The following is a 24,885-nucleotide window of genomic DNA, read 5'->3' on the forward strand; positions in this document are numbered from 1 at the left end:
TGAGGCAGAACGGCTGCATTATTGCTGAGGCTAAATTACACATTGTTGGACTTTATTTACTCGAGCTGCACAACATTTAAATCAGTCATAGTCCCAGTATTAGTGTGTGCAATATCACGATTGCTAAAGACTGCTTGGATGCAATACTTGGTAGAATCTAATATTTCAGGTGTCACAATCAGCAATCATCTAGAGATTGCATGCTTTTCTTGATGTTACCAAGCTTTATATGTTACTGATTGTTGTGGGGATTTCTAAAGGCATTTTTTGATTTGTCTTTAGGTAAAAAAAAATATAAATAAAAAAGGGATTAATGCAAATGCAGGCCAGGCTTTTCTGATTTATGTGATTCCAAACATGTTAGCTATGTCCAGGAGTCAGGATACAGGATACCCTGCGCACACAGAGCCGCTCTGTTGGCCCCCAGCCTTTTTATTTAGTGCAGAGGAAGTTGTGCTGGCCCGGAACACAGAGCCATTGTAAAGCCGCCACTAGGAACAGCGCAGTCCGTCAGGAAAAGGCCACGTCCAGGCCGTCTCGCTCCGCCTCCAACATCCTCCTCCTTTGTGAGGAGTCCGGAGCAACCAAGAAACTTCAAGGAAAAAAAGCCCTGCGTGCTCAAACTATCCAGGACCAACACTTCTGGTTCTTCAGCATGCGTGGCGGTGTTTGGTGCTCTGGTCCCGGTGCCGCTCAGGAAAGTCGGTTTTTCGTCTCGGCCCGCTGAGGCGCAAAACCGGCGGCGATGGGCGTTTTTTTAACCGCGGGCCGCTGGATGATGAGGGGGCTCGGTCCGCAGCGCGCCTTCAGCCGCTCGTTTCCAGGAGCCGAGATGTGGAAGGACGAACATGAGGCTCATTTCCACTTCTTGCTGCAACTCCTGTGAGTTTTAACTTACCTCCACCCGTCTCTGCTTAGCCATTGAACTGGGCGGAAACGTTAACATTAGGATGTGCTGCCAACATGGAAATAACGAGTCGGTGCGTCTGGTACAATCTTACCGGGACCACAGATGAACTTTTTAGCGCTTAAAATGTTTGTTTAAACGTAACGAACGAGCAAAAAGCCTGAAACAGAACCGCTGGCTGAAGTTTGTCTCCATCAGGTTTTAAACTATGATGCTGCAAGACCAGAAAATGTTGTTTAAACGTTTGATTGTTGCATAAATCACCCAAGATTAGCTAAAGTAAGTCCTGACAAACTGCAGGCGAAATCTTCATTAAACATGTCAGTAAACAGAATGTAAAGAGACATTTGTTTGGTCAATATTTGATCAGTCTTGTAAAGATAATTGCTGCTCATATGTATTTGAAGCCTCAGGTAAAAAATGTTTCACGAAATAATAATAATAATAATAATAATAATAATTAATGATGTAAAGGCTGGTCGTGAATATTCTATAACTTGTATTGGAACTTTAGACATTCTCACCAATTTACCACATTTACTAGACCATCAAACCTTTTTTTAGAGCAAGTTTTTAAAAGAAATTGAAAAACCTGTTTGCGTGATCAATGGAAAAAGTTGCCATTAGCAGGTTATTGTCAGTCAGTTTTTGTGTCTGAAGGTGTCTTTGTTGCTTGTTTTGAGTGCAGAAGTCCAGTATTGCAGCTGTGTTCAACATCCATGCAACAACAGGCGTGCAATTGTCTACTTCTACAATGCTGAAAAATGTATTTGTTAAATAATTTTTCACAAATAAATAAAGCCCCCCCCTAAATTGGCATGGCGACCCTCAGCCTCCTCCTCCACACCCACTTCCACCTTGCCTGCAGACATACCTTTCTAGGTGTGGGTACAGGCGTTGCTCAGCAGAAGATTAGCATGTGAGTCACTGGCATGCCTCTTCATGCTCTCTGATTCTCTGACATGACTCTGACACACGCACGCGTGCAGACTGCGTGGCGGCCACAGTGACAGAAAACGCTTGGCCTCGGGCTACAGAATTGGGCTTTTATACAAACTAATAGTTTCTGTGTGTGCTACTTAGCCTCTGGTAAATGTGTTGGCTCAAAAGCTGAGCTAGATGTCTAGTGCTTTTTGTCTTATAACCTCCAGTGTTGTGTGTAGTTGTGTGCTTGTTCTGCTATTGGTAGAGAACTTTGCATGAGGGATGGCCAGTATCATTTTAGCCCCATGACTGATGTGAGCTTTGAATGATTTATGAGGTCTCTCTGAAGCTTGTGAATTAATATGGTCAGACAAGCGAGAGCAATTTCTACTGCATGGATGGCTTACCAGTGGCCTCTGTTTTTTGGTTTGTTGTTAAGTCCCAATGTGTTTAAACTATATCTATGATGTCTGTGTGTCTTTATGGATTTCTTTTTGTGTTATTTGTTTTGTATTTCAAGTATTGCATAAATAGCTGTCTTCCCAGGTTTTATGCTGAATGCTGTAAGTTGAAGGGAATCGGTTTGTCCGTCTTCTTCCTGTTTCACGTGTCCACAACCCCTCCACTGGGAGCGTTACAGGAAACATTTAAGTCCCATCTCCAAACAAAATCAGATGACTCCTTCTCCACTCCAAAGACCAGTTTTTTTTTTATACTCCTCTTGGAAACTCCCCACCCTGTCCCCAAGGCTGAGCTCACGCTCTCTGTTAAAGGCTGTTTTCTACTGACTGTATCTGTCATATCAACACGTTCATACAAGTGATTCTTCATCAGGATAAGGTGGAGGAGTTTACATCCGACAGCTCATCGCACTGCCGTTGTTTATGTTCCCTGGAGATCTACTGATAAAGTAAATAGCTTTTTAATTCCTAACAAATAAATGGTCAGATGAAGAGTAGATGGTCACAAGCGACACTAGAGTGGAGGAGCATCAAAACCAAGGCCCTTCATGAAGGTTATTAAGAGTCAAAGTGTCCTGAAAAGAGTTTAGATACCCTTAAACTCTTTATCTTACGGTCACATTACAACCACAAACCTTATCAGATTTATTAGGATTTTATGTAATAGACAAACACAAAGTACCACTTATATAGTGAAAGGAAAATGGGTGTCAGAATATTTTACAAATAAAATCTGAGAGGTGTATTGTTCTTTTGTATTTGGCCCCCTTCACTCTCACAACCTAAAACATAAAGACCTGACTGCTTTAGGAGATCACCCTAATTATAAAAACAGAGTCTACCTGTGTGTAAATTTATCTCTGTGAAAATCCTGCTTCTCTGTGAAAGCCTCAGAGGTTTGTTGGAGAACCATTGGAGAACAATTAGCGTGGTAAAGAACAAGGAACATAGCAGACGGGTCAGGGAGAAAGTTTAAAGCAGGTTTAGGTTGTCAAAAAATATCCTAAGCATTAAATATTTAACGGGGCACCTTTCAGTCCATCAACCAAAAGTGGAAAGAGATTGGCGCAACTGCAAACCTCCCAGGATTTGACTGTCCCCTTAAACTGACTGGCTGCCAAGAAGGGCAATAATCAGAGAGGTAACCCAGAGGACTGATCCACGGCTCAGATGCTAAGGTCTGTTGAAGGGATAAATATTAACTGTGCGCTGTATAAATCTGGCCTCAGCGGAAGAGTGGCACAAAAAGACATTCTCAAAAGAGGTCGGATTTAAATTGTGTCACAAGCCATGTAGGGGACTCAGTAAACAGGTGAAGAAGGTGTTCTGGTCAGATCACACCGAACATGAACTATGTGGCCTACATGTAAGAAGCATTGTGTGGCAGAAAACTAACACTGGGCCGTACCCTGAACACACCATCCCCTCTGGATGGCATCATGCTGTCAGGATAGTTTTCTTCAACAGCAACAGGGACACTGGTCAGACTTGGTGAGACGATGGAAGAAGCTAAATACCACACAATAGGTGGGGGGTCGCTGTTAGAGCCTGCAAAACACTCAGCTGTGGCAGAGGTTCACATTCCAGCAGGACAACGACCCTAAACCTACAGACTGAGAGGCAGTGCAGTACTTTTAGACCATGTTCATATGTTAGGAGACAAAGTCGCCACAAATCCCATTTGGAATCTGTGACACTTGCAAATTCATTTTCACAGATGTTCCCCAGCCAATCCGTCTGAGCTTGAAGTTCTCTACAAAGATGAATAGGCATATATTTCAGTCTCTAGATGTGCAAAGGTTTTACAGTATAGCAACTTTGCAACTTTGCAGCTTTAATTGTAGCAATAGTTGGTTCTACAAAGTAATGATTTCAGAGGCTGAAACCAAAACTGGCTTTTTATCCGTAGAACATTTTGAAAACCATATATATGATTTTCCTTCTGCCTCACAATTATGCATTGCTTTCTGTTGACCAGTCCCTCAAAAATCCCAGTAAAATACATAGAAGTTTGTGGTTGTAACATGACGCGACGTGGAAAGGGTAAACTTTTGCAAGGCACTGTAGGCAGCCGTGAAACCCTCTCTGCCATCAGTGGTAGTCATCTGTATCTTTATGTCTGTCTAGTATGTGTACACCATTGTTCTGCTGGGACGGGGTCCTTGGCGTCAGCTGCTTCCATGGTAGCCATCTAATCAGCTGGCCTGTAATGTATTGGATTTATCACAGTAATGAGATTTAGCTGATCAGATTAAAAAAACAACATCTGAATCATCTGGTGAGAATGCTGGTAGGGCCACGCCACGTCGACGCACGCTCAGACAGGAAATGAGGAAATGCCAGTGAGATTAGCAGGGCTACATGAATCTTCGTGATTTATCATTTGTAAGCAAAAGCAAAACCAATGCAGCGTTTACACTAACTCTGAGGAGAATAAAACACTGCTACACATAATGGACTATCAAAAGGAGACCTCTTAGGACACAAATCAAGTTGCTTGGTGCAGAAGTAATTTAAATAAGAGCATTTTTTAAACTTGCAATCAAACACAAACATAGCTTATTAAAATGTCAATGAAAGGGCTAATCCATCTAGGGGTCGACTCAGCAGTGAACCACTTTGCAAAGTGAAGGGTGTAATGCAGTGCAGTGACTTCAGCTCAACATCATTTAGGTAAGTCATAAATAATCAAGCAGGGCACTAATTAATACCCAAGCATTGATTCTCTATTTACTTGACAACAGTCTAACAACTATATTGAGTGAGACCTATAAAACCAGTTATTTAAGCTGAGCTCTTTAGCCTCTCTGTGTTTTAGTTTGCAGGGCGGGGCTTAGTTTATGACGGGAAATGGTTATCCTAACACTGGACAGAAGGTCTGAAACAACGAAAGGGTAGTTTTTCATTTTGTTTCATTTTTTTTTTTGTTCAGGCTTTATATTCCAAGCGCCTTCAAACGTGTTTGTAGCTGCGTTAAAACAGCCTTAAGAATTAATGGGTGCCTTTAAAAGGCAGCGGAGCAGAAAATAACCTGCAATGAAGACGTTTCTAGAATCCACACTTCGCTGTCCGCATTCTAACTCGTTTTGTTAGAATGATTATGTTGTCAAAGTCATTACTTTAAAAAGGTTCTCCACCTTCTGGAAGTGTCATATCGCTGCTGTCGTAAACTTTGTGCTCATTCCTTTATTTATGGTTTGCCAGCTCTTCTGGCTTTTCTCCATCTTTGGTGCTTCTACGGGATTGAACGAAAGTCTTTTGCTTTTCCTCCCCCATGTCATGCCCATGGCTGGAACGGATAGTCTGGAGAAAGACAGCAATCACAGAATGAATGGCTTAATAGTTCATTTTGACATTGAGCGTTACTCTTGAGGACAATTTAATGGGAGCTGCTGAAGTCAGCATGAGTGTATTCTTTGTTACCACCTGCAACTATGGAGCTGCTGCTGCTGTTTTCACCTTGTGATTCTTGGCACATACCCACGTGTGTGTTTGTTCTTGTACTGCAGCTGAGTGAGAACACTTTTTGCTAATTTCACCAGTAAAGTGAAGACTTTGATCTAAAGTGAGGTCCTTTTTGTTTTTCCTCACTTTTATTCTGGGCTAGGGGTGTGGTTTGGGACTATGGTGTCAATGTAGATGTAAGTTAGGGTTGGGTATAAACCCATAAAGGATCAGGGCTATGGTTAGGCCAGAGAAAGGCTTGAAGATGAATGGAAGTCTATAGAAGAACAGGCACGGTTCTGTGTGTGTGTGTGTGTGTGTGTCCATGTGAAAGTCTGCCCCTGCTGACACCTGCTGTAGTGGCAGACTCAAAAAAAGGGCTTCTTAGTTGGTTCAGAAACCTGGCAGGTGTCTGCCTGTGGACTTATTCTGCTATCAGGATACCTTTTTATAACTGTGAAATATCCAGCCAGACTTTATAGGTGTGCAGCTAACATCACATTAAAGGTCAAGTGTCAGAATTTCTCTCCAACCTAAGGATACAATGTAAAGGCTGCTGGAGGTAGACGGATCAATGGACCCAGGGTGACTCTCACTTTATGACATGCATCACTCAATCACGACCCCCCCCCCCCCAGAGGAAAACACACAGAACAAAGCTGAGGACTTGGGTCCCGGCAAATAGCAAGGAAATATAAAATGTAACTGAAACGTGAAAAAAAAACAGCAGCAAATGTAATAAAATGGCAAATAAAGAACAATTCCTGTTAAAGTGCAGATTAGTAATGAAAATGTTAAAAGTTCATAATCACAGACAATATTATATTGCACAGAGGAAATTGACATTAAACTGGTATTTCTCATGAAAATGCTGAATCTTGGACCTTTGGAGATGCTATGCTTAAAGCTGCGTTTTTAAGTCTGACATCTTCTAGGATGAAGCGGTTTCTGTTTTTATTGTTCTGACCATGATGCTGTTTATTATTGTTCTTTAGAGATTGAGGAGCTCTAACCATCATTATTATACTGTGTAACGTCTAGAAGACACTTCCAAACAGCTCCATTAGTTTATAAAAGAACAAAGAGCTGAGCACCAAAATACATTAACATGTCCCTCCCCTCAAAATCAACCTTTTGGAAGATGAACTGGACCTAATTGTGCCAACTCAATGTTACTGTGCAATGTTCCTTTACATTTTCATGTGAACTTGTTTAGTTCTACATTTTTTATCTTAAAACTGTCTTAGTGCTGCCCTCTTAGGGTTGAACGGCTCCTATTGCAATTGAATTTTCCTGCTGGCTCAAACGGTGCATGCTTTCCCCATCATAGCCCCACGTTCAGGTGTAAAAAGAGCTCAGTCAGCACGCGCCTGTGTTTAGTGTGATAGTGTTTAGCGTTACTGCTTTAAATGTTAGCGATGTTAGCTACGATGCTCCTAACATCACTTTACCACTCAGAAACTGCCTCCATTCTGTCTTAGGTTCAAATCCCAGCAAAGGTCTGCATGGAGTTTGCATGTTCTCTCCGTGCATGTGTGGGTTCTCTCCTGGTACTCCGGCTTCCTCCCTCAGTACGAACAGGCTGTTAGGTTAGATGGTCTCTCCATATCGTCCTCAGGGTGTGAGTGTGTGCGTGGCTGTTTGTCCTGTTGTTTATTCTACCAACAGACATGCAAACACTGGATTTTTGTTTCAAAATAAGGCTACCATGAAAATAGTGATGAATATTTTTTTTGGCCTACATCACCAGCTCATATTAAGCTTGCACCATGTTTGGCGTGTCAGAAAATTGTAGTTTTACCACCTCTGACTTTTTTAAAAATCACACTCGTATAGTAATATAGCATGAAAGCGCAAACTAACTCTTTCCTCCGTTAAAGCCCACCCCTCCATCCAGTGGTATAAATGTCCTTAACTGAGTGCTGCTGGTGTTCTGTTGCAGATTAAACTGCTGGCTGTGAAGCTCCTGTTTTATACTTACTGAGTTGTTGCACAATGTTATAGATTACAGACACCTTCTGTCTGGGATAAAAGGGTTTTAAAGACATTGGAGCATTGATTTTAAATTGTCACTGTTTTAATTCTTATTGTCCAAATCAATGTTAATGTTCCCACCATGCTAGCAGATCGTGACAGTAAACATTGGAAACTGTAATAAGCAAAGTTTTGTGTTTATAAATAAAATAAAGTTGACTTTTTTTGTATATTTTGAAACAGCAAAATGGTTTTATCCATTCAAAAACTTGATCTCTTGCCTCTGTTTGTGTCCACATGTGCGTCTGTTCTCTTTCTCAGCGATGCCAACCTCACAGACGTGCTGTCTGACTCAGAGGAGTGTGATTTGGGCAGTCTGGAGCACTTGGAGCGAGGCAGCACCGACACGTTGGCCAATGGCTGCAGAGTTGACTGTGAGGCCGCCAAGAGGCTGGCCAAGCGCCTGTATCACCTCGACGGTTTCAAGCGCTGTGACGTGGCCAGACACCTGGGCAAAAAGTGAGCAAATACTTTCTTTGCAACGTTTAAATACACAGCTATGAAAGTTTTCAATATGCTTCAGTTGACCTTTGGTGAAGTCAGCCCTCAAGGGTCAGGATCCTCCCTGTTTTAGATCTTTAAACACACATGGTGGTTCATTACACTGAGGAAGCAATTCAAGTATTTGAATCATCCCTGCTGGATCTGAGACTGGTCTAAAACATGAGCAACGCCAGCCCTTGAGAACTAGAGGCAGACAGCACCATCACAGACCAACACAGGGTTAATAATTGTGTGTTAAAAGGAAAAGGATATATAGATTTACTTTTGAGAAATGAAACACAAATCTGAAGACTGAAACACCTACACTGAAAGGCAGAACAAGGGGGAGAGGATTAATCAGAGAAGTAGTCAAGAGTCCTAAGGTGACTCTAGAGGAGTTGCAGAGGCCCTCGGCTCAGGTGGGAGGATCTGATGACAGAACAACTACTAACTGTGCGTGCCACACATCTGCCATCTATAAAAGAGTGACCAGAAGAAAGCCAAAATAGTGTATGTGGCACAGCAAACATGTAGAAGAAAGTGCTGTTGTTAGGCGAGACCAAAAGGGAACTTTTTGGTCAACTCACAAAAACCGTTTGAGGTGAAAAACCAACTCTGAAACGCATTTCCATCCTGAATGCGGTTGATTTTGTTTTGCAAAGAAGAATGGGTGTAAAAAATTAATTCTGCCAGCATGCGCAAACATGGTAGAGACACACCCCGAAATATTTTCAGCTGTATCTGCAGCCAAATTGTGGTTGAACAAAATAATGACTCGGTGGGGCTGAATACAAATGTGTGCTACGTTTAATCCATGCATTATTTCACTTCCACACCACGATTCTGCACTAATCTGTGTTGGTCTACCAAAGCCTAATAAAGTACATTGAATATTACGGTCGTAATGTGACAAATTGTGGGAAATTTCAAGGGTTCTAAATGTTTCTATAAGATGCTTCTTCCTTCCAGGCCTCTTGATGTCAAGTTGACTTTCTGATGCTGATCATTTCTGCCTCTGCAGCAACGAGTTCAGTCAGCTGGTGGCTTCCGAGTATCTGAGTTACTTTGATTTCTCCGGCCTGTCCCTGGATCGAGCCCTGAGGTAACGCTTACTCAGCATAATCAAGTGCATGACAAGTTTGTGAGATAGTAGACACACACACACATTTATTTCCCTGCCTCAAAATGCATTAGCTTTGAGCTAATCAGCTTGACGCGTCAACGTCGATTATCCAGTGCAACTGACAGCGTGTCAGGCATGCTGCTGCCTCACACTGACGTCAGTGCAGGGAGGTAGAATAGTCCCCGTGGTTTAAAGGTTTGGCATCAGTTCTCCTCCGCATTTCATCGGATCGGTTATGCGTTACAGGAACTTCTTAAAGGCCTTTCCATTGATGGGAGAAACCCAGGAGAGAGAGCGGGTCCTCGTCCATTTCTCCAGACGCTACTGTCACTGCAACCCACAGACACCCAGCTCTGAAGGTTAGAGCCATCAGTGGGATGCAACCAGTTTTATTAAAGGGAGGAAGAAAAGCACAAAATGATACCATCATTAGCTGTTTAAGCAAATTGTTACTGATCAGTCTGCTAATGTTCAGACTTCCCTATAGACCTGCCCATATTTTACTACAGGCCTTTCACCTTCTCAGAACAATGCAGCTAGCTTGGCTAATTTTAGCAGCTCCAGACTGCTGATCCCCTGACGTTGCGCTGCGTTCTCTTTTTGCAGATGGAGCCCACACATTAACCTGCGCCCTAATGCTGCTCAACACTGATCTACATGGACACGTATGTGCTGTGGTCTTCCTGCCTCCGTGTTTCGCTGATTCCTTCTTTTGAAATCTTCTAAATGGGATGCAAACTTGAGAGATAATTTGCTGTCAGCATGGCATGTCTTTGATGCGTTTTCTACCCTTGCCTCATTTTTTTCCCCATCTATCCTTTTTGCCGTTTCACTCTCTCCTCCCCGGCCTACTTTATGACCTGTTTATGTCTCGTCTACTTCAGTACTCTCATTTGTGCTGTGTGAAAATTGGAGCAGTGTCAGTGCAGTTTGCCTCTCGTTGGCCCTGCTCAGTTCAGTTCCACTCTCACTAGTGGTCATTATAATGAATAGCCCTCCTTTTAACTAATATCCTCTCTTTTCAATTCCTTTCCCCCCTTTTTCAAATTCTTGACCTGCTAACCAAATCCGGTTCCCTGGTCTCTGCCCCTGCAGGTGGTGAGTATACTTACCAACTAACACTCTCCCTGTAGACATGTTGTCCTCCTTTTCGTCACCTAAATAGTACAGCACAGGCCACATTTATTGGTATCCCAGGTAAAAATTAGTGTAATTTCACAATCAAAAATGAATACAAATCCAGCATTTAATTTTAGTACCGTTATTCAGGAAACTGGGGAAAACATTTCATGTTAAGAAATTTTTAACAAGATTACTAGTGCCATAATTAGACACACCCCTAAGCATCCCTTTAAAGGAAATGGAACTGGAGAGGGGGAGGGAGGGGGGGGGGGGGGGGGGTTGGTGGCTATCACCATCGGTGATTGGGCGAGAAGCGGGGTACACTCCAAAAAGCAGAGATGGGTGGGATCAAATAGATTGAATGATAGAACAGTATCTAACCCACACAATCAGGCATGACAGAGATTCAAAACTAACAAGAGACAGGGAAGCCGGATGAAAGGAACAGAGGGAACGGAAAGGGCCAGACTCACCAAACTAAAACAGGAAACTACCAATAAGAAACTAAAGATAACTCTAGATGCAAGAAACTTAACTAATCTCAGCAAAGTCCAACACATGACAACAACCTAAGCCTATTTCTTTTAGCCGCTGACCACAAGACTGAAATGGGTCTCATATTTATGTTAACGCCATGCACAGTGAGCAAGTTTTTTATAAAGGAGGTAAAAGCAATGTCAGAAGCGCTGTTGGGGAACTGCAGCACAGAGTGGCATTTTGGGGTCACAAATTCTCCATAACAGCCATTAGATGGTCTGTACCTGCCAACCAGCTGCTCAGGAGTGAGACTGGAAAAAGTAACCAAACAATCACAAAGTGGACTTTGCTCAACTTCACTGCAGTCTGTGGGCTGTGTTACAGGGATCTATATGATGTTTTGACAGTAGGGATGCAAATAATTTGGCACTAGTTATTTTCTAAGCGACTAATTATTATTAGTATTAGTATTATCTCATTGAATAAATGTACTCAAAGGTTTCTTAAATTTTCAGTAAGAGATTATGCTACAACAATAAAAGGCAAATTTATTTATTAGTTTTTGCAGAAGGGTTCATATTTAAGCTTCATTGCTAACAGTTAAGCCCAAAAGGATTCATACATGTGGTTAAATTTGGTTGAAAGTCCTTTTTTTATTTGATTTCATGTTAATTGATTATCATAATGAATTGCATATTACTAATAAAACAATAATAATTGTTTTGGTAACTAAATACTTTAACTGATTACAAATCAATTCAGATGTGATAACAAATATTTAAAAAAAGAGTAGCATAGTTGTATCCTTAGTGGGTAGAAATGAGTTTATTTTTTTCTATCTGTACTTTAGACAGCTTGATTGCTGATATAAACACCTCTCTCTTTTATCCTACACTAATGATGCACAATGATATCTTGCTAACACTCCCTCTGAGGAAGGTTACAGCTTCTGAAGGCAGAAGCGCTGCTGAACTCTAGCAGCATAACACTGCCACCCAGTGGGCAGTTTTCAAACTGCAACCTTGTTGGAGAGGAAAAAATTAACAGAAAATATAGGGTCTTCGAAACTGTGAATCATTTTCCATTGATCTGGACCACAGTAAGGCTGAAGAAAATCTCTACCGAAGTAAAAAGATGAAAGAAAGAAAGAGAATATTATTGGTTCAAGCTAATAATTCTCAACATTGTTTCTCTTTGCTACTATTCTTCCTCCTCTCTTCAGAACATTGGGAAGAAGATGTCTTGTCAGCAGTTTATCAGTAATCTGGATGGGCTCAACAATGGCAATGACTTCCCAAAAGATTTATTAAAGGTACCAAGAAATGTTCCTTTCTTTCAATATTTTATTTCTCCTCCTCCCCCAGAACAATATTTGTGTTTTGAGCTTCAGTCCTGTGACTCTCCTAATATAACTATCTGAAAAGAATGTTAATTTGTCTTTCTTTTTTTTTTTTTACATCTTTGTCACAGGTTTTGTATAACTCGATCAAGAATGAAAAGCTTGAGTGGGCAGTGTGAGTACACCTTTTATGCTTGTCAAAAAGAAAGGTATTTGGGGCATGTGAGTTTTACAGAGGTGAGTACACTTGAATGCATGCCGCTCGGGTTTATCTCAATGGGTGTCTGTGTGTGCGCAGTGAGGAGGAGGAGCTCAGGAAGAGTCTGTCAGAATTAGTGGAGGAGCAGTGTGAGGGCGGGAGCAAGCGTGTTGCCAGGGTAACGGACGGCAGTAACCCTTTCATCGCCATTCCCATCCTGCTAAACGCAGTCACCTACAAACACGGCGTGCTGACCCGCAAGAGTCACGCCGAGATGGACGGCAAAAGAAGTGAGCGCCTGCGCACAGAATCAGTGATGAACTGAAGCTGACTAAACATTTACATTTATTTATTATTTTATTTAGTACATTTTATTTTAAGATTTCTTTAATGTTTTTCTCTTTATAGCTCCAAGGGGTCGGCGGGGTTGGAAAAAGTTCTACGCCGTCCTAAAGGGAATGATCCTGTATCTCCAGAAGGTACCAGATCTCATCCTCTGCTCCGTTGCCATAGAAACACATCCACCGTGCTGGATGCTGCGAGCTGGTGTGTGTGTGTGTGTGTGTGTGTGTGTGTGTGTGTGTGTGTGTGTGTGTGTTTGAGGGGGAGCAGGAGAGAAAATGGCGGGATCGTGTGTGTTTGTCTCCCTCTGCTGGTTAAAAGGCTGCACTGACCACAGTTGGTCAAGGCTTTATCCTTGAATCAATTTACCTGCCAAGTATAACTGTTGGATTTTTCACTTTATCACAATAATCTGAGGTGTGCAGGATACACTTTGTTTTGTTTTTAGCTGTAAAAAAAAAGTTAATTATCTAACAGAATTTGGGTTTAAACTTAAATATCCCACTGTTTTCATCATGTTTACACAGGACGAGTACAAACCTGACAGTGACATTTCTGAGGTGGACCTGAAGAATGCCGTACGGATTCACCACGCGTTAGCCACGCCTGCCAATGACTACAGCAAAAGACCCAACGTGCTGAAGCTGAAAACATCTGACTGGAGAGTCTTCCTGCTGCAGGCCCCGTACGTCCCCTAAAAAAAATAAAATAAACAGAGCATCTGCTCTGACTAACATGCTTATCTTAATGAATTGTAAATCATTTCCACCAGCTGTGCTGTTTTTATTTTTATGTGTGAGGGAAAGCTTCTATGAACTGTGACATCATGTCCTGATAATCAAACACTGGCAGAGTGATTTTTCTTCTCCGTCCTCTCTCTCTTCTCTGCGAATGTTCCTCTCTGCAGGAGTGAGGAGGAGATGATGTCCTGGATCTTCCGGATAAACCTGGTGGCGGCGCTCTTCTCAGCTCCAGCTTTTCCCGCCGCGATCGGCTCCATGAAAAAGTTCTGTCGGCCCATCCTGCCGTCCTCATCCACCAGACTCAACCAGGTCTGCATGTAAAGTAGCACAGATGATGAGCTATGTTTCTAAATGGTTTACCAGAAAAAAGATTGATCCTGCTGACACTGCTGCTATTTTTTTTAATCTAGTCACGATTGTGTACGTGATTTAATTGTGAACACCTTTCTACTGAAACATAACTTTGTGTTCGCTTGCATCGGATTGGCTGTGTTCTGAGTCTCGTGGCCTTTTATTGTTGCAGGAGGAGCAGCTGCTGAGTCATGAGAGCAAGCTAAAGCAGACCGGTTTAGAGCTGGAGGAACACAGAAAAAACCAGCCCTCGGCCGACCCAAAAAGCCGTGACTGGGAGGAGTACCGGCTTAAAGAGCACTACCTCACGTACGAGGTACAGGCCGTCTGCGCTGTTTATTCATACGCTTGTAGCAAATTGTAGGAACCAAGATTTCTATTATTTGATCAGTGCTGCTGAATGTACAGCGTGGTCCTGGGTTGATCTACTGTGCCTTTTTTAAAAAGTATTCATTGAACATTTACTCATTTTACAACAACCATAAACGTCATTAGGTTCTGTGCAATAGGTCAACACAAAGCAGCGCATAATTGTGAAGTGGAAGGAAAATATAACTTTCAAAAATAGACAGAAAATCTGTCACAGAAAATGTGAAAGTGTGCCTCTCTGGTTTAGGGATGTTTAGAAATGCCTTTTGCTTTAATTATAGCTGCTAATATTTTGAGGAATGTCTCTACCAGCGTTGCACATCTAGAAGCTGAAGTCTGTTTGTCTTTAGAAAATAACTGTACAGATGAGCTTTGATCTAAACCGCTCCCTTGTAGCGCTGGCTGTCCTGCTGGAAGGTGAGCCTCCCCCCCAAATCGTTCATGACGCTGCCTCTGATGTGCATGTTAGTTTTCTCCCTCGAATAGTCTTATGCATGTAGACCAAAAGGTTAGATTGTGGTCATGTTCAGCATGAGGTGAGCAAAGTTAAAGACCGCTGTCGTCACGTGTTCATCCAGGAGGAGCGATTGCTTTAGGTTCGGTCACTCATCGCATTCAGCTGAGCTTCCTTGGATTTAAAATGTTTCACCAATTTGACTAATGAGATGAATCTGGACTGTATTGTTTGATAACCAGGATCAATTTAGAATTGATGTCCTTGTCTTGGTGTTTGTATGATCGGATTGAATCGGTCTTGAGCAGCCTCATTGTTTTATAACCTAATGCTGCTTTAAACCTCACATCTTTCTCCCTGACCTGTCTTCATGATGCTGTTTGTTCTTTAAAGTTCCCCAACAAGCCTCTGAGGGATTCACAGGACAGTGAGAATTATACGGAAACAAAATCACACACAGGTGGACTCTATATACTGGATAGATGGCTTAGATTGTTTAGGGTTGTCAGAGTAAAGCTGAGTTCACTTTTACAGATTATTCAGTGAAAAAAGTTTACAAAACCATTTATCTTTTTCCTTCCACTTCACAGCTGTGCCCTACTTTGTGTTGGTACAGACGTTAAATCCTAGTGAAAAACATTGAAGTTTTTGGTTATGATGTGACATAATGTTAAAAAGTTTGAGGTGAGCACTGTAAACTAAAATCACATTGATTCCTACGGGACAAGTTAAACACTTTCGAAGAAAAATAGAGAAATCTTCCAATGGTTTTATCAAAACAGGTCTATTGTTATTTCTGATATGAATGAGAAACCTTTATAAATAAAGTTTAAATTAACAATTGACGGTTTTAGACTCAAAACGTATGCCTTGGGAATGGTTTTTCAAATGTTCTGACCTCCCTGTGTTTGTTTCTGGACCCACCTCCTCCCCTGTCTTTGAGCAGAAGACTCGATATGAGACGTACATCAGCCTCCTGCAGGCTAAAATCCGCGCTGAGACGGACGACCTGGAGAAGATCGAGGCCAACGTGATTGGTGGCCTAATCTTGGACGGGAGCTTGGCAGGTCGAGAGTGCCACCTTCGAAAGACGCAGTCCTCGCCGTCCATCAGCCAATCCCAGGGCGGCCAGAACGGGCGGAGCGATGGGAGCACGGTCCCAGGACAGAGGAGCTGAGAAATGTGGAAGGAAGGAAGGCGTTGACCCCCTCAGCACTCCAGAATCTTTAGTAATTAGTATGATGTGTTTTGGGCTCCTCCGATCCCCAGTGAACTGTCCCGCTCCTTCCCAGATGTTATCAAACCTGATGAATATCCTGTCGTTGAGCAATAGTTGAGGGAAGCTGTGGAACATCTGTTCTCTCAGCTTCTATTATTGCACATTTGGAACGATCCTAGCTGTGATCACCGTTTCAAGCAGCACCGTCAGTATTATTTTAGCATCTCAGAGTCAGGCGCTTGTCTAGTTGAAGTGTCGTTAGCTCTGAGAAGAAGTTTAAGTTGTTTAAAATGTTTAAATAACAGGTCAGAAAGAAAGCAGAAACTGTCTGGTTTGCCTTTTTTGGCCCGTTTCTGTCCTTGTACTTCAGCCCTGAAGTCAATCAGTGGGTATAAGGAGACAGACACGGTACCACTGTAGCATTGTTCTGTTTTAACTCCTGTAATGCATGCTTACACAGCCAATGCACTGACAGGCATGTACAGCGGTGGACCTACAGTACAGGTAGGGTGTGAAGATGTAACATATCTATCCTGCAGAGAACTCAGAAGGATAAAATCCCTGTTTATCATATTTATTTATTTATTTGACTCTCAAAACCTTAATTTAGCCCAGAACAGGTTTACGCTACGCTTTGTTGTCCTTTTTGCAGGAAGTTTTGTTTTACACGCTTTGCTCTTTTGGAGGCTGCAAAATGGGAAGAACTGTTTTAGTGAGCTGCTCCACAAGGGGGCTGGAGGTTTAGTGCCTTACTGAAGGGCACCTTGGCTCAGAGCGATCAAACGACTGCTCAGACTGGCAAAAATACTGACATGTATTCGTTTTAGTTCGTTTTTTTTTTGTTTTGTTTTCAGGAAATAAGAGGATTTAGAGAAGTGCTGAATTGAAAGAAAGATCTTTCAAGCCATTGTCCATGTTATCCTCTTACCGCTCCATTTATATCCCAGCTGAACAGACACAACGGATGCATTACAGTGTCTCTGAAAAGTGTTCCTACTTCCCCAACTTTTTACATTTTGTCGGATTTCAAACTGCATTCTGTGTCGTCAGGGATCGTATTGGTTAAACCAACACCAACTCCTGCATAATTGGGATGTGGAAGGTAAACGATACGCCGGAATCTAATTCTTTCCCTTTCTTCTTTGGAAAATAGCTGAAGTACAACCGTTCAGCGAGCTCCCATGGACAACAATTTTAAATTCACAGTTTGGAACATTTGGAACGGCCCTAATGCCTGATCTAAACCCTTTCATTAAAGCTTTGGCTATATGTTAAGGGTTTCTGTGCTGTTGGAGGTGAATGGACTAGTTTCCCTGTCCCCACTGAACAAAAGCATCCCTCAGCATGATGCTGCCACCTCCGTGTTTCACTGTTTGTTTTTTGAAGGGGAATGATTTGAAGTTAGTTTTCTGCCACATTATAATTTGCATGTAGATCAACAGGTTCTTTTTGCCCTTTTGTTTTATTGGTTCAGAGCCCTCTGAAGGCAATAACCACACTGTTTTTTATTTATTTAGGGTTATCAGAGTAAGTAAAAGGGGCTTTAGAGATCTTAGATTAAAATTTCTAAAGCAAATTTAAAATGTTCCACTTTGCAGTTATGTGCTATTTTGCGTCGCTCTAAGGGGCCACAGCTCCAGTCCTCGGGAGATGCTAACCTGCATCCTGGTCTAGCACACCAAATTGCAATAAAACCCATTGAAGTTTGCTGCCATAAGTTGGAGAATGATGAACACGTTTTCAGGGCACTGTGACCGCATACATCTGGGCGGGGGTATCTAATGTATACAGTATGTGAAGAGCAGAAGGGGATGCTGGGTGTGAGGGATACAGGTTAGGTTGGTCACCGTTTGTGCAAGTGTTCCAGTTGGGATATTGAAGCCGAAAGAATCAAATATAGCAGGGTCTTGTTATTGTATGAGAAGCTGATTGAATGTGTTTGGCCTTCTGCTGGTACAATCAGGCCTGGATCTCCCCAAAGCCTCTTCAGCACAAAGGCAGCCTTTATCTTTGTGACTAAGCATGCACTATAACCCCTTACAGTATCTAACCCCTCTATGCTGTGATTTATCGTATGTTACAGCAGCCTGTCATAACTTCTTCTGGCCTGAGACAATGTCAGCATTGACTAAAGCCGGCCTCTTAAATCTCGCTCCCTCCTTGCCCCATCAGACTGATTTTAGGAAGCAGAAACTGGCTGATTGTAAAGTGGAGCAGCAGGACTGCTCCGGCTCCGTGTGTTTAAGTCAATAAGCCCGTTGGTATGCAGGAACGGAGGGAGCAACGGCAGCAAAGCAGCCATCAAAACACTCTTCCTGTTGGGGTGAAGCAGGGGAGACTTGTTTTCTAGGAAAAGGGACTCGTTTAGTTTTCTATTAGCCTGCTGGCCATGAACAGGCAAAGCAGACCGTCAGCTCCTGTTTTTCCAAACCAAGAGAAAAAAAAAACAACCTAATAGGCCTGAATTTCCTGGAAGGAGATCTTACGTAAGGTGGTGTGGAGCAGATGTGGTGGCCCCCTGTTTGTGAACACCTTAACTGAGCCTGACCCCCCCCCCCCCTTCCTTTAAGCCACACAAACATGTTTTTCATGTAATTGTTGATGACACAACTGTAGATCAGTAAGTTCAGTATCCGCTCGCCCAGCCCTGATAAGGCGCAGTTGAAATATTGACTGTGCGATCTGGAAAGCGCACCTCTGCTGCTCTGGGTGACAAACTCGCAGTGACTGATGGAGCCTGGGACCCTTTCTGGGACCGGGCTGGAAACCTGGAGTCACAGCTGGAAACCTGGAACCTGACTGACATTCAGGCTAAAATGCTGAAGAGGAGCCGCCTTTCTGAAGAGGAGCTACCAGTTTTAAAGCTGTATGGTTAGGATAAAAACCGCTTTCTTACAGGGACACTTCCCTGTGTAGTCACTTTGGCTGTTGTGCTAATTTTTGATTCCCCATGTTCTAGGGTAGGCCTGTGCTGTAAAACAGGGATGTGAAAAAAATGTGGATTGTTTTTGTTTTATTTAAAGAAAAAAAAAGGACAACTTTGGCACTTTGATGTCAGCATTTCATCTGTCTTTTAGTTTTGTTTGTATATTTGAAATTTTTTGACAGAATGCGCATACTATGTACAGAGCATATTTACTGAATATTTAGTCTGTGCTTCATAAAGTGAGCTTTTATACAGATGACTGTGGTTGGGATTTATTAACACTGTCGACACAGCAGGTTATTGGGTTACTGTGCAATAGATTTAAGACATTATTTTAGCATCCCACTTGTTGTTTTATCCTGCTTTTAAGAGCTTAAAGGGACCCAGTCACGTATATTGACCATAAAAAGAAAACACAAAACATATTCATCTTCAAATAAAGCGATGTACAGCGAGCGTTCTTCCTGATAGGGGTTACATAACCTTTCTTTTCACTTCTCCGTTGAACGATGCTGACTTGCTCGTCTCCATTGCTTCTTCTTGTTTACTCATTGCGCACATGTACAATATCGTACTTCCAGTTACATGGTCTTGTTGTGGTAAATAAACACAAAAGCACTTTATTTACTAACACAGAGAGCAAAAACAAAGTCACAATATGTCTCTAGGCCCCTTTAATGTTTGAGAAGCTGAACAAGACTGTTTGAAGCTGGCAAATGGTTTAATCATGCTAAAGGAAAAAGTATAAAATGTATCTAAAAACAATATTTTACACAAACATGTCATGCGTGAAATCACAGAATGCCGAGGCAGCTGATCAGAGTTGATATTTTTTCTCATTATTCACATTTTAAGCAAAGTTCCTCGTTGACTAAAATTAAAGTGATATGAATAATTGTTCAAATCTGTTATAAGTTGCTTGTTTGCCATAATGACTCCTGATGTGAGCTAATCAGTTTGATTCTCATACCTTTCCTCTTGCCATGGATCCTGTGACAATGCAGATTTTTTTTCAGGATTTTGTTTTTCTTCAGTGCAATTTTTAACAACTTCTGAAGTCCTGCAATGGAAAACTATAATTTATTACCCAGCTGTGCTTTTGTTATTATAATAAGTAATACATATTACTTGTATAGCAACTCTGAAAACACAAAGTGCTATACATTAATTCTAAAATCAAGAGGTTATACATAAAAAATTGGAAATGTAATTAAAAAACATGGAACATAGTTTTTGAAATGGATTTAAAGGGGACTGAAGAGACTTGTCTAATATTAGGTGGCAAGGATTTCCATAAAAGAGGTGCACTGACCATAAAAGCTCAAAAACCTTCTGTCTTCAATCTTACTCTGGGCACAGAGTAATGACTGGTCAGATGATCTAACAGGAGGGTGAATAGCTCAGAAATGTAAGATGGGGCAAAACCCTCACTGATTTGAAAACTAATGATAAAATCTTTAAGAAAAACTCTGAACATCGCAGGTGACCAGTGCAAAGAGGAAAGATGTCATGCTAGACATGGTGAGGACTCTAGCTGCTGTGTTCTGTACTAATTGGAGACGTTTGAAGGCTTTTCCAGGCAGGACAGCAAATGGAGAATAGCAGAAATCAAGATGACAGGAGATGAAGGCATGAATGAGGGTTTGAGCATCAGACATAGAGATCATCGTCCTTATTTGGGCTATATTCCTAATCTGATAAAAAGCTGTTTTAATAATAGTGTTTTGAGAAGCTCAAATCAGAATCTGAAATCACCTCAAGGTTCCTGACCGTTTGGGTGCAATCCAAGCCTGAAGAATGGAGAATCTGAATAACTGGATAACTCCATTATGTCCAATATGTACCAATAATGTTACAGTACATTAGTAATGTATAGTAGTTTAATTAAAATACGTTGTAAAAACACTTTTATCCAATTATGAACTAGTTCTACAGTGTAATTCAGTGAATTGATGATCAATCATGTATTTTAAGTTCTTTCCTCAAAGATTTAAGGGGAGGACATGAATGTTTCATCAATACTCCAACTCTCTCTTCCCTGGAGTAGTTTCCTCTCATCATCCCTCGAGATCCTTCAAAAGACGTTTTGGAGCAAATTGCTCCCTAAGACCCTTGAAGAATGCGGTAAAGTACTCTACAAAGCCTGAGAATGCAGCAGCACCAAATGCCAACTATTTTAGTTTTAGCCTCAAATCCTAATAGATGTTAATTCAGTCATGAATTGGTTCACAAATGATGTTATTAGTTATGAACCAATTCTACTAATTCTGCTGAAAATAAAGAGTAAATATCCAGATAAAATTATACCAGAAGCGTACAGTTAGCTACAGAAATCAGGTGGTAAATGTAGAACTTATAGAAAATCCACCACAATATCAAAGTTGTGCAACTAAACGTATGTTTAATATAATAATGCCAGCCCAATATCACTAACATGGTGGATCACTGTTTTTGATAGAAATTGAATGTCGCCAAGGCAAATTATTATTAAATGTAATAGAAAGCCATCAATCCTGGTGTGCATGCTGCTGTTTCTGTGTGACTGAATCACAAATCAAACGGAGGGTGTTCAAAATAACAGCTTCTTGAAGTTCAACCAGAGAGGTCATTCAAACTGAAAAATCAGGTTTCAAACATTTAAGAACGAAGGCAGCAAAATCTAAATGCTGCTTATTTGGAACCTCTGCAAAGGGTTCTATTCAAATATACAGTATATTGCCAAAAGTATCCGCTCATCTGCCTTGACTCACATATGAGCCTAAGTAACATCCCATTCCTGGTCTATAGGGGTTCAATATGACGTCGGTCCACCCTTTGCAGCTAGAACAGCTTCAGCTCTTCCAGGAAGGCTGTCCACGAGGTTTAGGAGTCTTTATGGGAATTTCTGACCATTCTTCCAGAAACACATTTGTGAGGAGAGACACTGATGCAGGACCAGAAGGCTTAGCTCTCAGTCTCTGCTCTAATTCATCCCAAAGGTGTTCTGTAGGATTGAGGTCAGGACTCGATGCAGGCTAGACAAGTTCATCCACACCAGACTCTGCCGTCCATGTCTTAATGGCCCTTGCTTTGTGCTCTGGTGCTCAGTCATGTTTGAAGAAGAAGGGGCCGTCTCCAAACTGTCCCCACAAAGTTGGGAGCGTGGAGTTGTCCTAAATGTCTTGGTCTGCTGAAGCATTCAGAGTTCCTTTCACTGGAACTAAGGGGCCAAGCCCAGCTCCTGAAAAACAGCCCCACACCATAATCCCCCCTCCCCCGAGTCATTGGCTGAGTCGTTCCCAATCACTTCCATTTTCTTATGATACAGCTGACAGTTGACTGTGGAATATTTAGGAACGAGGAAAATTCACGACTGGTTTTGATGTGCAGGTGGCATCCTATCACAGTTGCTCCTGAGAGCGACACATTCTTTCACAAATGTCGGTAGAAACATGCCCAGGTGCTTGATGTTATACACCTGTGGCCATGGAAGTGATTGGAGCACCTCATTCCAATAATTTGGATGGGAGAGCAAATACTTTTGGCAATATTGTGTAGTTCAGAGATCCCTGTACTTGAATTACAATGTTAATTGGAGAGGGTAAAACATATAATGATGTGCAGAAAATGATGGGTTGGACTGCTAAAAGGATCCAAATCTTTAAAATGACAACAAAAAGTCAGAACGAGTTTGTCGGAAATAGGAAACTGCAATTTTAATGGATCAAAGAAGAGCCAAAGAGGTAGAGACCTGGCTGACAATCAGCTCCAAGGGATCAAAGAAGCTCTGCAGTTACCTGTGAGTACAGTACCAGTCAGAACACGCTTATGTGCAGCCAAGCTGTCGACATGCAGACTCCCATTGTTAGAACAAAATAAAATTACATGGGCTGAAAAGGACTCGTTATTTGTCAAAGAACACATAGACTCTCCTAAACAAAAATGGCGTCAGAGAACCCTCCTCCCCTCCTCCCCACTAACTGAATCCTAGCCACAGGGAATGTGATGTGTCTCATACTACGCTGTTAGCCATGATTTTCACTTACCAGGACAATGGACCTGTTTTCCTGTTTTAATACATCAGAATACCAAGTTACCACAAGCCAAGTTTCCAGTAAGCGAGCAGCACGCTGGCTCCAGACCAATCAGATTCATGTTATGGAGTGGCAAGCCCAGTCATCGGACCTTAATCCAACTGAAAACGTCTGGGGTGACATCAGACGAGCTACTTCTGAGGTAGGACGAGGCTACGCAGGGGGACTGTGGAAGGTGCAGTAGTCTCATCACCGTGGGCAGGAACACCTGTTCGCAGGGGCCAGAAGCTGATGGACTCCATGCAAACACAGACGTGAAGCAGTTCCCAGAAACATCGTTCAGTGTTCCAGTGGAGTGCTACATTTCAAGCATTTGCAGTTTAGAGAGTAAATGCTTGAGTTTGTAAACCCAAATGCAAACTTGGCCATTTTGAATCGGCTAACCCTCTTTCTCCTCAATTCCTGTAGATTATTATAATTTTTTTTAAGACGCTCCCTGTTTTTACATAGTTTGCTCACCGGGCAAACAGGTCAGCAGATGATGAAGTCAACTTGGGCCTGCACTCCATCCTGCACCACCTCGACCACCCTGGGATGTGAGGAAGGATCCTTTTCATCACGTCCTTCCACACCAACCAGCCAGACATCCTCCACCAGCAGCTCACCCAGCTCTGTCAGTGTGCAGGCTCGTCATTGTCCTGGATCGGACCGATGGCAGTGGTACCATCTGCAAACTTCAGGAGTTTGACAGACGGGTCTGCTGGGGTGCAGTCAAATGTAATCAGAGAGGAGTGTGGAGAGAACACTCCCTGGTGCTGGTCGTTCTTGTTTTATACCAATGAAAAAAAATATATGGAGCATGAGCTAATTGGTTTCATTAAAAAAAAACAGAGAAGTAACAGTTATGACAATCTTGTCTATAGCATGTATTTATTAATTTCATGCACAGATTTAAAGGGAACACATCATAGTTTTAATGCCTTCCTTTTCAAATTGAAATCATTCAGTTGTGGTCTCTATAAAGTGGAACTGCAATGCTTTGCTCTGTATTCTTCATTATTGTTGCCCCACAGCCTCTGTTGTGCCCCTGTTCTGAGGTGTGTCTGAGAGCATCTCGTTTTGGTGCTGTCTCTTTAAATCTAAAGTAGACACTTCACACCCTGCCCCCCTCCAGGTCCCAGAGCGTTCCACTTCACCTAAATCGGCCATTTTTGGTCTATGCTGGGGGACGGTGTAGTGAATTGTGTGGGTTGATACACACAACAACCATTTTCACGTATCCACTTGTAGCTTGGCATCCTTTATCTTGAACTACAACGTTATAGCAGAAATAATGGCAGCTTTGCAGAATTGGTAAGCCTGAAGTCCATGAGCTTGTTTAGCTGCTCCGCAGCAAATACTGTGACGTAATTGTTCATAAAACATGATAGAAAACTGAATGGTTTGAAAAATGTGACCCATGCAGAATATAAAGACATCTACATAACTCCTTGACATATAATATTAAACTCTTCTGCACTCAGTACACAACAACATTTAATTAAAGGCTAAAAATGTGGATTTTGCATGATATGTCCCCTTTAAAGCAAAAATTTAGAATTGACAGTTGTTACTAGATTTCAGGTTAATATGCTTATTGCACAAATAAATCAGGCCTTTCCTGTTTTGAGTAACACAAGCAGATATTAGCCGGATAATATTAAACAAAATACGATTGCTTGGGTTGCCAGCCTTCGGCATCATGCTGCTGAACAAACAGGCCACTCGTAGCGCGCCAACTGCAGTTTCAACAAGGTTACTTTAACAATAGTGACAGATGGCGCTGCGCCACAGCTGCCTGTGTTTTCCGCCACTGGAGATCTTTCCAGACTGATGAATTTGTCTTTCTTGTAAGAAGCCTTCTTTCAGACGGCTGACTGGCAGTGCACAACAGTAGGGGGCGCAGGGACAGCTCT

At 42.0% G+C, this 24,885-nt stretch overlaps 1 protein-coding gene across 1 annotated transcript; it reads left to right on the forward strand.

Moving 5' to 3' along the window:
• Positions 1–790: 790 nt before the first annotated feature.
• LOC118556382 (PH and SEC7 domain-containing protein 2-like) lies at positions 791–19,174 on the forward strand. The gene is made up of 13 exons (XM_036134655.1): positions 791–882; positions 8,032–8,229; positions 9,275–9,355; positions 9,623–9,735; positions 9,983–10,041; positions 12,198–12,287; positions 12,446–12,489; positions 12,613–12,803; positions 12,922–12,992; positions 13,383–13,540; positions 13,763–13,907; positions 14,122–14,265; positions 15,719–19,174. The coding sequence occupies exons 1-13, from the start codon at positions 833–835 to the stop codon at positions 15,947–15,949; spliced, it is 1,575 nt and encodes a 524-aa protein (XP_035990548.1). The 5' UTR covers positions 791–832; the 3' UTR covers positions 15,950–19,174.
• The last annotated feature ends 5,711 nt before the right edge of the window (positions 19,175–24,885 follow it).

The sequence above is a fragment of the Fundulus heteroclitus genome, unplaced genomic scaffold (genome assembly GCF_011125445.2).
Source record: "Fundulus heteroclitus isolate FHET01 unplaced genomic scaffold, MU-UCD_Fhet_4.1 scaffold_876, whole genome shotgun sequence".
NCBI lineage: Eukaryota > Metazoa > Chordata > Actinopteri > Cyprinodontiformes > Fundulidae > Fundulus > Fundulus heteroclitus.

Coding starts and splice junctions, on each gene's coding strand:
- LOC118556382 (XM_036134655.1), top strand. CDS start 833: ATGTGGAAGGACGAACATGAGGCTCATTTCCACTTCTTGCTGCAACTC. Junction 13,541..13,762: donor GTCTTCCTGCTGCAGGCCCC/GTACGTCCCCTA, acceptor TCCTCTCTGCAG/GAGTGAGGAGGAGATGATGT. Junction 13,908..14,121: donor CATCCACCAGACTCAACCAG/GTCTGCATGTAA, acceptor TTATTGTTGCAG/GAGGAGCAGCTGCTGAGTCA.